A 16,344-nucleotide genomic window follows, 5' to 3' on the forward strand; every position below is an offset into this window, starting at 1 on the left:
CAATTCCTAAATCCCCTGCCTCCTCTATGCCCTTTTCTGATTCAGATCAATAACATGCATTGAATAGTAAACTAAGGTACTGTACTGGAATCAGGAAGACCTAGGTTTCAATCCTTTCTCGATCACTTATTACCTGTATACCTGGGCAAGTCACTTAATCTTTTCCAGGTCTCAAATTTTTTAATCTATAAAATGCAGACGACCAAAGTACTCACCATAGAAAGTTTTTTCTATCAGATGAGACAACACATTTAAAGTACATTAAATTTATTATTGTATTCTTCTCATAGAAAGTAAGTTTATCCCATAGGATCTGAGATTTAGGCCTAGAAAGGATCTAGGGAGAAATCATTTAGTTTAAATCCCCCAACTTATAGATGACTGAGGTCCAGAGAGTTTAAATGACTTTCCCTAGGTCAATCAATCAATTAACAAGCATTTTTTAAAGAACTAACTATGTGCCAACAGTGTGCTAAATGCTACAGTTTACAAAGAAAAAGTCAAGCTAGATTCTGTCCTCAAAGAGTTTAAATTCTAACAGTAGAGTCAGAATTTGACCCTAGTGGCCTCAAATCCAGCAAGTACTCTTTACATTCTGCCACACTGACCTTTGAAGGAGAGACACAATTCTGCAAAATGTTAGACAAAATACTTCCCCAACTACATTTATGACATGTGCACTCTTCTAGAATTCCTTTCTTCTGTGGACATTTGCATGAAACAGATGCCAGGAACAGGATACGAAGAAAATAAACTATTTACCACTTAACCAATGTGAATAGTATCTTCCTTCTCTGACCCATTGAAGGTAGAATGCAGTGACATACTGACTTAGGGTTCTACTCACATTTCCGGCACCCTCTGGTTATTCATTTCTTGGTGTAAATCTTTCTGCTCGGGGACAGAGCCAAGACGGCAGAGAAAAGGAAAGGACTTGCGTGAGCTCTCCCAAATTCCCGTCCAAGCAACTTTAAATAACATTTCAAAACATATTCTCCGTGACAGAAGGCACAAAAAAATGAGGTCAAACAAGTTCCAGCCCAAGACAACATAAAAGGTCAGCAGAAAGATTTGTGGCACTGGGGGTAGAGTAAAGCACATTCTAGCACCAGTGCAGGCCAGGCCTTGGGGTGAATGAATCAAGAGAGGCTTTCAGATCCCTCAACCCACAGATGGTAAGGGGGCCAGATAACTGGTCAGGAGATGACAGGGGTCCCTTTATTGGCACTGGGTTTAGGAGTTTGTTGCATTTCCCACATGTGGATCTGGGTCATAGTCCTGGGTTATAGTCCCAGGGTGAAGAGGAACACTTATACACCTGAGCTTGTGGCCACAGGGGAGTGGGAACCTTGATTATAGTTCCAAGGGGGTCCCTCATAGACCAGAGTACAGGCCAGGAGAACAGTAAACACACCTCTCCTTAGATCATACCACCTTGGAAGAACTAAAAACATATGCTGAGCCCCCCAGAAATAGTTCTGAAAACAGTTGCAAAAAACCCTGCAGCTTGGAACAGTGCCCCCTACACCCCAGGAGCAGAGCTCAACTTCAACATATAAAGTTAAAAGTCAAGAAATATGCCCAAAAATGAGCAAATAACCAAAAAAAAAAACCAAAAACCTGACCATAGAAAGTTACCGTAGTGACAGGGAAGGTCAAAGCACAAACTCAGAAGACAACAAAGTTAAAAATGCTACATCCAAAGTTTCAAAGAAAAATATGAATTGGTTTCAGTCCCAAAAAGAGTTCCCAGAAGAGCTCAAAAAGGATTTTTAAAATGATATGAGAGGTAGAGGAAAAAATTGGGAAAATAAATGAGAGTGATACAAGAAAATTATGAAAAAAAGAGTCAATGGCTTGGTAAATGAAGCACACAAAAAGGGAGGGACTGAAGAACTCTAAAAGGTGGGTGGATAGAACTTGGGGCGGGAGGAAATCTGTGGACTTGGTGAAAAAACTACGTCTTTATTTCAATATAATTGATTTCCTTTGTAATCCTATGTATTTTATTTTATGTAGTTAAAAACATTATTTTGAGAAAGGATTCAAATGTGTCACCAGATACTTTGGGGATCAATGCCACAAAAAAAATTTAAGAACTCCTGGCTTAGAAGGATAGGTATTGAAACAATCTTCTCTCCTCCTGGTTAAGAGGGGAGGACCAATGAATATGCAATATTCAGAATATAGTCCCTTGATCAGTCAACTTTATTTAATATTTTTCTTTATTACAAAGAGAAATTCAATGGAAAAACCTGTGATTTAAAAACAAAAGGTATCGATTTAAAAAGAGAAGTGACTGCCTCTCCCTCTCCCTACTTTAAGAATAGGATATTATTTTTTTCCTTAGGTCAAATTTTGAGGAGTACCCTTCTGAATGTGGCACTACAATAGCCCTCCGTACATTTTATCCTGGAGGTTCAGAAAGAGTCTGAACCAAAGGCCATATTTTTCCTTCTCTTGCTCTAAGGAATCTTTTGTGTGCATTTTTAATTTAAGAAGATTAGAAGAACATCTTCAGGGCACGTTTCTGGAAACTTCCTAAGAAAAGTTTGAGAATGTCTATTTCTATCATCCTTCAAGGCAAATGAGCCACACAATGATTCCTGGACCAGCTCTGTGATTGCTGCTGGAGTAGCTGATTGGATTTTATCCCTTAACGAGTTGGAAAGCAGAAGGAAGATATTAGTTTAACCATAAGCATGCCTCTTTGGACAATGAGCCCAACATATAATTAGAAAGAATGGAAAACAAGGGTTGCTGCCAATTCACAAATCTGGCACACATTGCCAATTAGTAAGCAAGAAGATGGAGATTTTTCTCTCTATCAGAGAATGAACAAAAACTCCAGCCTGTCAGATAATAAACAGAGAGTTTCTAGTGTGGTGCCCTCACAGAGTTCACAATGGATTATTCTAAGTCTGACAGAAGAAAGACATCAACTAGACAGTCATCTGATGGTGCCACAAAATAACAAGAGAGTGACCTCCTGGGACAAGCAGGGTAGGGAAAAAAAAACCAAAAACCAAAACCAAATTTACTAGCAGGAGACTGAATGAGTGACCAATAAGCTTCTCATCTATGCTTCAGGACTGTCACAAACATGGCATTTATCTTAATAGCCCCATTACATGACAGCTGTAGGAAGCAAAGACATAGCCGATCACACAGCTAAGTCCTTTGTGCATATTCCACTGTCATTAGATCAGGATAAACTAAGGCAAAACCCTGCTTTAGACCAGATGGGCCCCAAAGCTAAGGTAGGGAATAACTGTAATCTCTTCCATAGATCTCCCTCTCTCTAGAAGGGTTATTGGAGGAGGAAATGAGATCATGCAACACCTTTGAAAAGTTGAAGGATCATACAAATGTGAGATATTATTTTCATTATTATTCCTTAAAAAGAACAATGGGACTCACCAATTAATGTGTGTGGGGCCTGTACTTCAGGCCACTTTTTCCAGGGGCAGTGATCAGGGTAAATTTATTATAGAGTATAGAACAGGACTCTGATACTTTCCCACATCTCTTTTGGAAACTCTACTCCTCACTCCAGATCCCAGGACCATTGCTCCCAACCTACTGCCAATGCACCACTGGCTTCTACCTTTCTGTCAAGGTCAACTCAAAAAAAATGTAACTATACGGTGTTGTCTTCCCACCTCCAACCTGCCAGCCTCCTTTTCTCTCTTTCCTTTCCTAGACACACTTCTTCAAAGTCAGTCAGACGCTACTAATTTATTGTTGGTGGAATTGGAAAATGAGTTAACCATTTTGGAGAGCAATCTGGAGTTGTCCAAAGAGTTATTAAACTACTTACATATCCTTTTGACCCTAAACTAAAATTCCTACATACCTAATACCAACAGTTGGCCTATTTCCAAAGATGATTAGGGAAAAAAGAAAAGAACCCACGTGTTTTAAAATGTTTACAGTAGCTCTCTTTGTGGTGGCAAAGAACTGGAAATTGCAGGGATGCCCATCAATTGGGGAATGGCTAAATAGGTTGTGGTAAATGATTGTGATGGAATACTTCTGTACTATAAAAATGATGAGCTCAATGATTTTAGAAAACCATGGAAAAACTTGCACGAAATAATGAAGAGCGAAATGAGCAGAACCAAGAAAACATTTATACAGTAACAGCAATATTGTTTTAAGAACAACTTTGAGTGAATAGGTTATTTTGTCTATGATAAATACCCAAATTAACTATAAAGGACATATGAAGAAAGATGCTATCTGCATCCAGAGAAAGAACTGATAAACAGAAGTATATATAGACTAATTTTACATATATATGTATACATATATTTTTACATTAGCACACACATATAAATATTATATATACATACACACACATATATAAAAATACACACATATATATAAATACACACACACACACACACACATATGAAATGGTAGCCATCTCTAGAGCTGGGGGGAGTGAGGAGGGAAGAAAAAAAAGAAAATTAAATGATAATTTTGTTGTATATTTGAAAGGAATAGCAAGTTGTGCATGGCAGATTTGCAGTTTCATGTAGAATCATCTTTTTATTGTCTACTATGAAAACGCTTGTCTTAATCCATAAATTAAAAATAAAAAACTCAGTCAGTTAATAAAGCTCTATTAAGGCCTCACAGTGCTAAGTGCTGGATCAGTAAGTCAGCTAGCATTTATTAAGTACCTACTATGTGCCATACACTGGCACAGAGTGTTTGGAATGCAAAGAAAGGTAGAAGACCGTCTCTGCTCTCAAGCAACTCAGAGTCTAATGACGGAGAGACAACATGAGAATAGCTATGTACAAACAATATACATACAAGGTAAAATAGAGCCAATCAAGAGTGAAGGCACTAAGATAAAGGAGGTTGGGGAAAGGCTTCTTGCAAAAGGCAGAACTTTAGCTGAGACCTGAAGGGAGGCCAGGGAAGTCCTGAGGTGGAGAGGGGAAAGGAGAGAGTTCCAGGCATGGGGGACAGTCAGTGAAAATACCCAGAGTTTGGTGATAGAGTGGAACATATGCTAGAGACACAAAAAAGGGCCAAAAAATCCAATGCATTCTACACTGAATACCTCTGTTTCCTTCCTACACATTTACTGTTGAGCTCCTGAAGGACCTGGCTTTTGACCTCACCACTATACTGAAACTACTTTCGTGGAGGTCACCAGTGACCTCCTCCCAACTTCCATATCCAATCACCATTTCCCAGTCTTCGTTCTCCATAGCTTCTTCTTGCATTTGAAACCACACATCACTCCCTCTTTGAAACTCCTTTCCTTGGCTTTTGTGACACTGAACCATCCCCCCAGTACTCTTCTTGCCACACTGAGAATTATTCACTTGTATCTTTTGCCAGCTTTCTCTTCTTTTTCTATCTCCTAAAATGTATCATTCCCATGTATTCTGCTCTTAACCTTCTTTTCTCTTCTTGCTCTATAATTCCTTGGTAAATATATCCATGTTGGCAGCTACTCACTCTATGTGAATGACTTCCAAACTTGCTGGCATGGCTTGGACTGGATCTAATTAAGCTCTATCTCCATCACCCCTTAGTTGCTTGAACCTAGTAAATATTTTTTGAATGAAAGCATCTAGGACTAGATTTGGTAGACGCAAAGAAACAATGGTTACTCTTTGTCTTGTAATCCAAGCACGAAATCGTGGAGTCACTTTGGACTTTCTCTACCACGCCCTGGGCCTCTCACTTTTGTTTTTCCCTCTCCCTTGGTCTCTGCATTCTCACAGTCACTACCCAAGCTTAGGCCCTCATTACTTCTCCATTGTACTGCTGCAGTAGCCTCATAACTCATCTCTCCGGGGAGATCTGGGAATTTTAGTGGACTGCAAGATCAATATAAGTCATCAGTGTGAAATGGCATCCAAAAAAACTAATGCCATCTTGGGTTGCATTAAGGGAGACCTCGCTTCTGAGGTCAGGGGGAGGATAGTCTCACTGTACTTTGCCCTTTTCAGACCTCACCTGGAACACAGTGTCCACTTCCGAGCCCCAAAGTTTAAGAAGAACAATGGTAAGATGGAGACTCTCCAAAAGAGATCAGCTGAGATGGTGAAGGGCTTTGAGTCTATGTGACAAGAGGATCAGTTGAGAAAGCTAGGCATGTGTGGGCTGGCAAAGATGAGACTCAGAGCAGAGATGAGAGCTGCCTTCAAGCATCTGAAATATGGGAGCAGAGCTAGACTTGCTCCATTTGGCAGAACCAAGAATCATGGGTGTCATACTTGCAAAGAGGAAAATTTGTCTTGATGTCAGGAAAGATTTCCTAACAATGAGAGCTATGTACAAGTGGAATGGACTGCTAAGATCATGGAGGCTTCACTGCCACCTGTCAACTAGGTTACAGCAGGGATTCCTTTTCACGTGTGGGTAGGATTAGATGGCACCTGAAGTCATTTCCCTCTCTCAAATTCTGTGGTTCATTTCTCTGTGCTTTTCCACCTACATGTTTTTATTCCGACTGTTCATTCCATAGAATGAATGCCTCTCCCATTAACTGGCTGGTCCGGTTCCTACCCATCTTTCAGGACCCAGGGAAGATGCCACTTCCTCTTTCTCCTTGTAGCTTTCTATGATCCTTCCAATAGAATTGATCCGTTCCACACCCAAACCCATATTACGCTTCTTTTCTCTCTTTCTTTTTTATGTATTCATTTATCCCCTAAGTTCCCATAGGTTCAAGTCCCATCTCTGTAGAGATGATTTTTCCAAATCAAATCTCTGGAATCTAGACATTTTCACTGGCTGTCCCCCACGTCTGGACTGCTCTCCCTCCTCATGTCCAATTCCTGGCTTTCTTCAACTACCAGCTAAAATCCCACCTTCTACAGAAAGCCCTTCTTAGCCCCCTTAATTCCAGTGCCCTTCCTCAAGTTATAACTTCCAATTTATCCTGTATGTAGCTACCATACTGTCTCCTCCATTAGACTGTGAGTCCCTTGAGAGCAGTTTTTTTACCTATGTTTGTATCACCAACATTTGGAGTACTTACCAAATGACTATATCCAGCCCTGTTCTTTCCCCTGAATTTCACTATCTCATTGCCAATGGCTTACTCCCTAATGGATCTCTCCACCTTGAACCCATTAAAGTCTCCCTTAAATTCACTCTTCATTCAAATTTCTCTATTTCATTATCTTTTAATTCTAAAATTTATTTTAATTTATGGAAAACAAGCATTTTCATAACAGTATAATAAAAAGGGTTGCACATGAAACTGCAAATATATTACGCACCAATTGCTCTTCCTTGTAAAAGTACAATAGTCATCACATGTATTTCTTTCTTTTTAAGTGCACCGTCATCCTCTGAGTCCCCCAGGATCCGTTTTGGAGGCTTCTTCAGCTCTTTCCTGTCCCTCATGCTCCATCAGCTACCACCTTGTGTATCCTACCCCCAAACCACTTGTCGCATCCATCCTCTTCTCTCTACCCACATAGTCACAACGCATTTCAAACCCTCATTACTTCTCACCGCAACAGAAGCCAGAGCTTCCTAGTTGTTCTCCCTACTTCTACCATCTTCTCTCTAGTCCATCCTCTGTAGAGCTGTCAAAATAATCTTTAATACTACTAACCTGCTTAAGAATCTCCACTGGTCCTTTATTGATGCTAACATAGCACACAAAATTCTCACTCTAGCATTTGGGCCCCACCTACTATCCCAGATATTTCACATTACTCCATTTTAGGCACTCCATTCCCATCAAACTAGCCTACTAGCTGTACCCTGAACTTAATATTCTTAGACAGCAACATAGCATAAGTGGATATAGCATGGAATGTGGAGTCAGCAAGACCTGAGTTCAATCTTGCCTCAGAAACTTGCTTGCTGTTTGACCCTGGGCAAGTCATTTAATTTGTGTCATCCTCAGTTTCCTCATCTGTAAAATGGGAATGATAAAAATAATAGCACCTACCCTAAAGCGCTATTGTGAACATCAAAGGAGATAGCATGAGTGAGATGCTTTCCAAATTGTAAAGCTCTGTATAAATGCGAGATATTCTTATTATTACTAGACATCTCCACTGGTCAGTCTAGATCTTCTTGTTTGATTCTCTCATTACTAATGGTATACATTTCCATGATAGCTAAGGAGGAAGGATGGATAGAGAGAGGTAGATAAATAGACATAACTAGATAGACAGATATAGACATAGATAAATAGACATAACTAGACAGACAGACACAGACATAAATAGATAGACAGACACAGATCGACATGGAGTAATTTTTAAGTGTTGTATGTGCTAGGTGCTCCAAGGATGCAAACAAACAGAAAATGTCTTGCCCCCAAGGAGCTTACATTCTAATGAAGAAGATAATACACAAAGGGGTACTAGAAAGCAGGCAGGAGAGTGGGGTGTGGAGGAGAGCACTTCACTGAAGATGTTGAAGAGACATGGCTAATTTCATGGACGCCTGGGCTACGGAAGGCAAAAAACTCACCAAAAATAGCTGGGAAGTTGGAGGTGGAGTTTAGATTTCTGGAGATGGCTAGAGAGGATGACCACGGTGAGAAGCTATAGTAACAGCAAGGCACAACCAAGTATACCCAGACTAACTGGTTTATAGCCTCATTACCATTACTATCATTTATTCAGTCAGTTTGCAGAACCTTTATAATCATAAGAGTTCTAAGAGTTGATACACATAGATCCCCACAACAACCCTGGAAAGTTAGTGCTATTACTCCCCCTCCTATTCCCACATCCCTCCCCTCTAAAAATAAGGAAACTGAGGTTCAGAGCTCAGTGATTCTCCTACGTGTTGCAAAGCTAGTAGCGTCAGAGTTGGGACTTGAACTCTTCTAACCTTGCAAGCCCAATCCTCTTTCCACTAGATATTGATGCTTTACATTGATCCCCTGGCCTTAGGCTCATTAGTACTGTGGCCTCACTTATCGACTGAACTAACCAAGCGGAAAGTCCAATACTGATTTATGATTCATCCTGCATGCACAGAATCTGAGCTGTCAAAAAGCTGTGCCCCAATATGAAACTGTTGCCTCGCTGCACTGATTACTTGACCATTGTGAAGTTATAGAGGGGAAACACATCAATGATACAAATAATTATTTCTGTAGAAACGTAACAAGAAACCTCCAGGCCCTGAAATAAAGTAAAACTGTTACTTTGAAGCAAATATAATTTTAACAAAAATGGTCAACAATAAAAAATATTGCACAGAGTGGAAAAGGCGACAGCAGCTACCTTTGAAGGTTTGGCTCTCAACTCAACTGCTCCTCCTAGTGACAAGAAGAGTTTTGTTCCTAACATGGTTTTTAACCTACTTGGCCATTGATTACATCTTCAACTAGTGCACAGAATTAATTGACTCATCCCGCTACTACCCAGCAAATTAAAATTCTCTTCCATTTTGCTACATATTAATACATAAGAAAATCTGAGTCCCTGAAGAGAACAAAAAGGCAGAGCGAAAACAGCAGTTTTCATGAAAAGGAACTAAACGTTTCCAAGGGAAGAGATTTCTGAACGAAAATTAAATGGAACTCTACAGATGTGCCAACACCCAAAATGTAGGAAAGAACAACCAAAATAAATACGCAGTGAAAGCCATGGCTTCCTCTCCACGTGCTATTTTGAATTGATTACATTGTGCACTGTACTTACCCAGGGGTGCCTTCTTAAAATATATTTTGGAGGTTAAAAATGGATCAAGATAAGAATACTTCAGAGTTCATGAAGCCAGAGTTTGGATACAACCCAAAATATTTTAGATTAAAGTCTATGACTTTGCCAATAAATCCAATTATACGAAGTGGGGTGGGGGAAGAGCATGTGAGCTATTTTTTTAACCCTTCCTTGCATCTCCATAGATTTAGCCGATCAGTTCCCCTGCCTTTCTCATTTAATTTATACAACCGGGGAGGCTTGAGCTTGAAGGAACCTTGGCGAGGACCCATTCATTTTAAACATGAGGAAATGAAGTCCCACTGGTACATGGCTCATAATAGTAAGAGCTCAGAGCAGAACCAAATTCTTATGACTCTAAACCCTGTCCTTCTTCCACTGCACTGAAGCTGCCTCTCTTAAAACTATGAATTCCACAGAACTCTTTTTGCATTAATTCAAATGCCAGGAAACCCCAGTTGTTTCCAACTTTAAAGAATGAACTGACTACATTTTAGCACTGGGGCAAATAGGGAAAGAAACTCAACAACTTTTAAGAGCAATTCCCACAGGAACATTCATTCTCTATTAAGTCGTACTTTATCTACTGTGAAAACTAACTATATTTCCATCCTCAGTTTGCTGTGGGTTTTTGCTGTCTGTTTTCTGGTCTTCACTTTACAATGTCTAAATTTCTGAAGTTTTTCAGCTGTTAAAAGAGTTCCAAAACAATCAAGCGTCTTCCTGGAAGTTTACCCTTAACTTTGCCGGAGAGCACATTAAGGCCTCTGCTCCAGCCGTAATAATAAAAGATCTTTTTAGTGGTCTAAATTCTTGGTTCATGGCACATACATGCCAATGTTAGCCAACTATAAATAGGAAGATCTGGGAGAAAAATAGGGGGAGTCTTTATAACCCCGCTGAAATACAACAGGGTTTTTTTCAAAGATGAAAATGGTTCACATTTTTATGAAATTAGGGTTTGTTCCTTGTGTCCCCTTAAGCAGAGCCAGTAGTGATGGTGTGTTGCCAGTGGAAAAGAACAAAGAAGTCTGTATTCTTTCTTAGTACATATCTTCTACCCTGAGTTCTATAATTAAGATTGCATCCTTATAATGGCCTTTAGAGTTGGGGGAATCTGTGGGATCTTTTGGAGACTTTTCCCCCCACCTCTGCTTTGTTACCCCAGAATCCTAAAACACCTTTCAAAGGGCCAAATTATGCCTATGGTTACATGTACAAATGAAGTCAGTGGGGGATTGTGTGTTACCTAAGGTGGGCTTTGCCCCAAAATAAATTGGGTTACTCATTATATCTAGTTGAGCAGCCTCAGGTGCCATTTTTTCAAAAAAAAAAGCCTTTTGGGCACGATTCTACTCAGTCGGCTCAATATGTCTGACATTCTCAAGCGTTCTAGATTGTTCCACTAGCTGTATAAAGCAGCTCAGAATAATTTTTTTTAAATAATGCTACATCTTAGTTTCAAACAACTATTTTCTCATTATATTAGATCATGCTTTCAAACTCAATTCGTACTCGCAATGAAGCTACTCCAAGATGCAAGGTTTGCTATGCTTGCAAATTAGTTCTTGCAAATTAGTTCACCTAATTTTGAATCTATTACAACTGTCTCTCTGGATGGTTCATCTTTGAAGTAGATGAGAACTAACCAATTCCCACAATTTAGTCATTGTACTGGGGATGTGCAAATTAGCCAGCACTAGGTAAACGCATCACTTGTTTTACAAATGCAGTTTTTAATGGTATAGTATTTTGCATCTAGATACCATTCTGAGATGTTACAGATGATGAAATGGACACGGCTGTTTCGAGGTCACCAAGTCATTTAGTAAAGGAAGCAGTAATATAATTAGTATTGCTTGATTCTTATGCCCCCTTTTCTAAATTAAGTTGGGTTTGAATTGACTAGAGGCTATCTTTCCATGCTGACAACTGAGTATATTGCATAAAAGTAGCAAAAGGTAATAATCCTCACTGATGATTATATTTCTTAGAATTTCTCTATTAGATCTTGGAGGAAGTAAAAAGTAAGACCACTCGGTATATGCCAATTAATATGGTGGAAACTCGGAGTCATGCAAAACTAAAAACTTCATTAATCCAGGTCATGTGTGTAATTAAAAAAAGATTCATTTAAGGAACCCAAATATGTTCAGAAAATTATATTTCAAAAAACCTTCTCAATGTCAAGTTCATCAAACTGTTAATTATAGATCAATTCAAGAATGACATCCAATTACATATGGCCACAGCCAAGGCAATCTTAACAGTTTCCATTGAAAATCACAGTTTGCTGTCGTGGGCAGAGTGCTGCAACACGGTGCAAATACCGCTTCAGAAGTTTACTGATCGTGTAACAACAACCACAACTACAACAACAAACATAAGCAAATTACTAAAACAGTTCGAGCTCAGCCATTCTGCCTCTGAAGTCCATTTCTTTCACTCGTCAGTTCTTCCTAAAACCTGCATTTTAAGGAAAGTACCCAGGGTAGTGCTGGAGATCCTTGGAGAGACTGATTTCTAACTCTCCAGAACACCCCCTGTACCTTCCCATTAGAATATAAGCTCCTAGAGGGCAGGGCCTATCTTTCCTTCTGCTCATTATTTTTGTTCCCAGAACTTAGCACAAGTATTTATAAAATGTCTGTAGAGTTGAGCCTCAGTTTTTCATCCACAAAATGGGGACAGGAGTATCTGCAGAACCTACTGTGCAGGGTTTTTGTGAGGTTCAAATGAGGCAATGTATGTAACAAACTTTAAAGTGTTGTGTGAATGTCAGCAATTGTTACTATATTTATGGTGAAAATGAAATATCCTTATGACCCAATTACCAATGATGCAAGTGTCTGAGTAACCAGTTGCCTTCATCATCATGGTACTCCACATCAAAAACTGGTCAATTCCATTTGAGAATAGAATCAACCTATGTAATTAATATATATAATATAAAACATTAATAATCATAACATAATTAACCTATGCAAATCACTTTGAAAACCTTGAAGTGCTATATATTGTTATTATTACCCTCATCATCAGTTGAAGTCTAACATCCTACTGAGAAAACTGACTAGTCCTTTGTTAATGGAAAACAGATAGTGTCATCATTTCAGAAGCGATGTCTCAAAAGAAATTCTAGTTCCTTGTTTTGTTCAAATCCTGTTATGAAATGCTCCTATTGTCCATAGAAATAAAGCTACATTGATGAGTCTCTGATGCCCAATGCCTCATGGACCAAACTGGACACCAATACCACGAGAAGCACCTCGTCACAGGATTATAGAAAGCTAGGAGGCATCTCCGAGGACATCTAGTCCAACCCTCTCATTGTATAGATGTGGAAAATGAGGCCCAATGAAATTAAGTGACTTGGCCAAGGTTTGGACTGGAACAGGATTCGAACCTAGGTCTTCTCATCGTAAAGCCAGACTGCTGTTGTGGTTGTTTGTTCTTTGTTGTCCAAGATGACCAATGACATCAGATGGTGACGTCTTGACTGACAAGCGAATTGGATTTGAGTGAGGCAGAGCTGTGCAAAGTCAAGAGCTCCCCACCCCTGCCATTTTACAGAAACATGAGGCAGGGTGGCATACTGGATAAAACGCTTAATATGGAGTTAGGAAGACCTAGGTTCCAATTTCACGTCCAACGCTTAGCAGCCACTTGACCATGGACAAGTCACTTAACCTCAGGCACTTATCTAAATTATAAGTTACAGATGGGTTGCAATTTGTGCTTGTGGAGGAAATTCTCAAGCCAACAAAATCAAAAGTCCTAGATAATAATGGCAACAACTTATAAGCATCATATCTTCATTTCCTATTTGTTGTTGGTTAATGAAATAACTTGCTTTGCGAATTGTCAAAGAATCTACAGTTGCAGGGACATTAGAGACTGCCCACTCCCACCCTTTTGTGTTTAAGATAAGGAGCTGAGGTCCAGAGAAATTTGATGGTTGGCCCAAGTTACACACTTCTTGTAAAAATGAACTGGATACATCTCAGGAAAAGGCCATAGATTAGGTCAGAATAATAACAATTTAAAAAGCAACAATGTAGGTCTGTTTTAATTCTCTTTCAATTTGAAGGATGAAGAAAAGCCTGATTGTGCCTTTCTAACTTCAGTTGAAGTAGCCAGGCGGTAATCCAGAGATACAGGCAAAATTAAAAAGAAAAACAAAAAAATCAATGGACACAGCTTCCTGTTCCTCACCTTGGGTGCTCTCCTCTAACCATGGTCACAGTAGGGATGGGGCCACTGTATTTTGACCATAGGAGGAAAACTAATCAATTGGCCTCAAGACACATATCCCTGGAGGTACAGTGTACACATAGACTGCCTGTGGAATGGGCTAGGGACTACTAAACCTGAGAATGAGACCTGCCCCATGAGTCTGGCTTCACCTTCCTCTCTGTGAATATCTCTAAACTTCTTCCTCTCTATAATAACCAATCATTTTTCACAACACAATCTCAGTATTACTTCAAAAATGGGTCAGGAGGTTAAAAATATGCCAGAAAAAACATTCTCAGAACTGGGGATCACTGCATGGGATAATTAAAACTTGATAACATTCCTTCTTTAGCCAATATTCATAGAGAAATGCATGTGACCTCTTTTAAATAAAAAACTACTTGATTTATATATTCTATATCATACTAAAACATTAATTAGTATATAATAAACAAGAAAAAATAAGTCTAATTCAGTGCAATGAGGAATTTTTTTTTTCTAAATGTGAGTTCAGACAGAATAACTTCTTACATTTTACCAACATATAAAGGAATGTGATGATAAAACTCTTTTAAATAATTCCATGAGAATTTCCCTAAAAAAAAATCCCATCACACTACACTCACTAATACTAAAGATGAGACAAACTATTTAAACTAAATAACTTAAACTAAACAAATAAGGTGGTTTTCTTGCATTTCATTTTCCAGGTGATAGGGCCCAAGTAATCAGATTCATCATCATAATAAGCCAGTATACATAGGAGACTCTCCCAAGTTACTCTGCTTTGAAAAGCATTATAATTTTTTAATCAAATCCGTTGGGTTTCCTGATTTTTCTTGAAATTTGATTTTTTAAAAAATTATTTAAAAGACAATGCCAGCAATTTAATAAGGATTTCTTAATCTCCATTTAATTCTATCAAAGATTTCCCAGTAGGTTGACTTAACTTTTTGTTTAATTTAAAAAGATGTCTGAGTAACTTTTTATATGGTGATACTTCTTGGAATAATCAATTTCCAAACTTGTAATGAATTAAAATTCTGCAGTGAAATACAGGCATTTAAAGAGTGACAAATTACAGCATCTGGTTCAAATCACTTGAGTAGAGAGAGATCTTTGTGATAAGTTGTGAGACTGTGTTAGACATCAAATATTATATCATTCATCCATTATATCAAAATGTTTAGGCTGGTCAGTAGCACTCAAAATTATACTCTAGTAATGATGTTTCCCCAGACTTTAAAGCCTTTTTTGGAACCCAGTAAACCTCCAGAATACTGAGCATTGACAAATTTGGGATGTGTACTCCAGGAAAAAATTGATATCATATAACAAAAATAATGACAAAGTATGCAATGTTAGCTCTGGCCCAGAAATTTAACAAAGAGAAAAAGATTGAACAAAATCAAAGAACAAGGAACAACCATTTTAAAGACTTACTTATTCCATGCTTGTCTAAGGTTTTTAGAGCTGTACAGGGTGAAGCGTTCTGAAAAAGAAAGAAAGAAAGAAAGAAAAATACCAAATTACCTTTATTGCAAATCTAAATGACACAAACCTGTTCAAGAAAAACTGATTTTAAAAGCAGTTGGTTTAATGAATGATGATGGAGGCAACATTTATACCAGATATTCTGCTCTCACTTCCAACTGAAACATTAAAGGGAAAAATAAAAAGAAAAGAATAATAGAGTCTTTAATTGGGAGCATTATTTTTTCCAGTCTAGATTAAATTATTCTATAAGCTGAGCTTTCAGATTCATCATTTTTCACCTTGATAAATAACATGAAGGGAATGAAACCACAGGGAACAAAAAACCAACAAAACTACTTGTGTGAGCCTGAGTCTGGAACTCAAAGCCCTATCTGCCTTTTCAGCCTTCTTTTGTGTTTCTTTCTTGAATATGGGAGACCAAACAAGAAGATTTCTTGTCTCCTCAACGAAGGGAGAGAGGGTGCAAGGAGGGAGAGAACTTAAAAATGTAAGATAAAAAATTAAAAATGAACAACCACAACAGAAGGGCATCTAGCTGTTTCCAGTCAACATTCTACATGTATTCCCACTGCGTGTCATGGGATATCTGGCCATCCATACTTCCTTCTTGCCCACCCCACCCACATCTTGCCCTGGGAAGAGTAAACAATCAATACTACTCTCTCTTCTGGAAGGGTCATAATAATGAACTGCAGTAGACATTAACTCACCATCCTGAAACTCTCCAGACAAAAACTCCCTTCCTTGGCCACCACTCACCTATATGTATTAGTCTGCCCATTAGAACATAACCTCCCTATTGGCAGAGAGATCTTACTTTTTTCTCCGAATCCATAACGCTTGGCTCTTAGTAAGTACTTAACAAATGCCCATCTATCCATCTATCCATCCATCCATCCATCCATCCATCCATCCATCCATCCATCCATCCATCCAT

General features: G+C 38.7%; 1 protein-coding gene across 4 annotated transcripts in view; it reads right to left on the reverse strand.

Annotated features, from left to right (window-relative positions):
* Window positions 1-16,344, reverse strand: part of CDK14 (cyclin dependent kinase 14) — a 664,870-nt gene that overhangs the window by 144,198 nt on the left and 504,328 nt on the right. For all 4 annotated transcript variants that reach the window (XM_027847911.1, XM_027847912.1, XM_027847913.1 and 1 more), the window contains one exon: window positions 15,354-15,402. In XM_027847911.1, coding sequence (XP_027703712.1) covers window positions 15,354-15,402 — 49 coding nt within the window. The remainder of the gene's footprint in view (window positions 1-15,353; window positions 15,403-16,344) is intronic.

The sequence above is a fragment of the Vombatus ursinus genome, unplaced genomic scaffold (genome assembly GCF_900497805.2).
Source record: "Vombatus ursinus unplaced genomic scaffold, bare-nosed wombat genome assembly UNPS02005459.1, whole genome shotgun sequence".
In the NCBI taxonomy this organism is placed as follows: Eukaryota; Metazoa; Chordata; class Mammalia; order Diprotodontia; family Vombatidae; genus Vombatus; species Vombatus ursinus.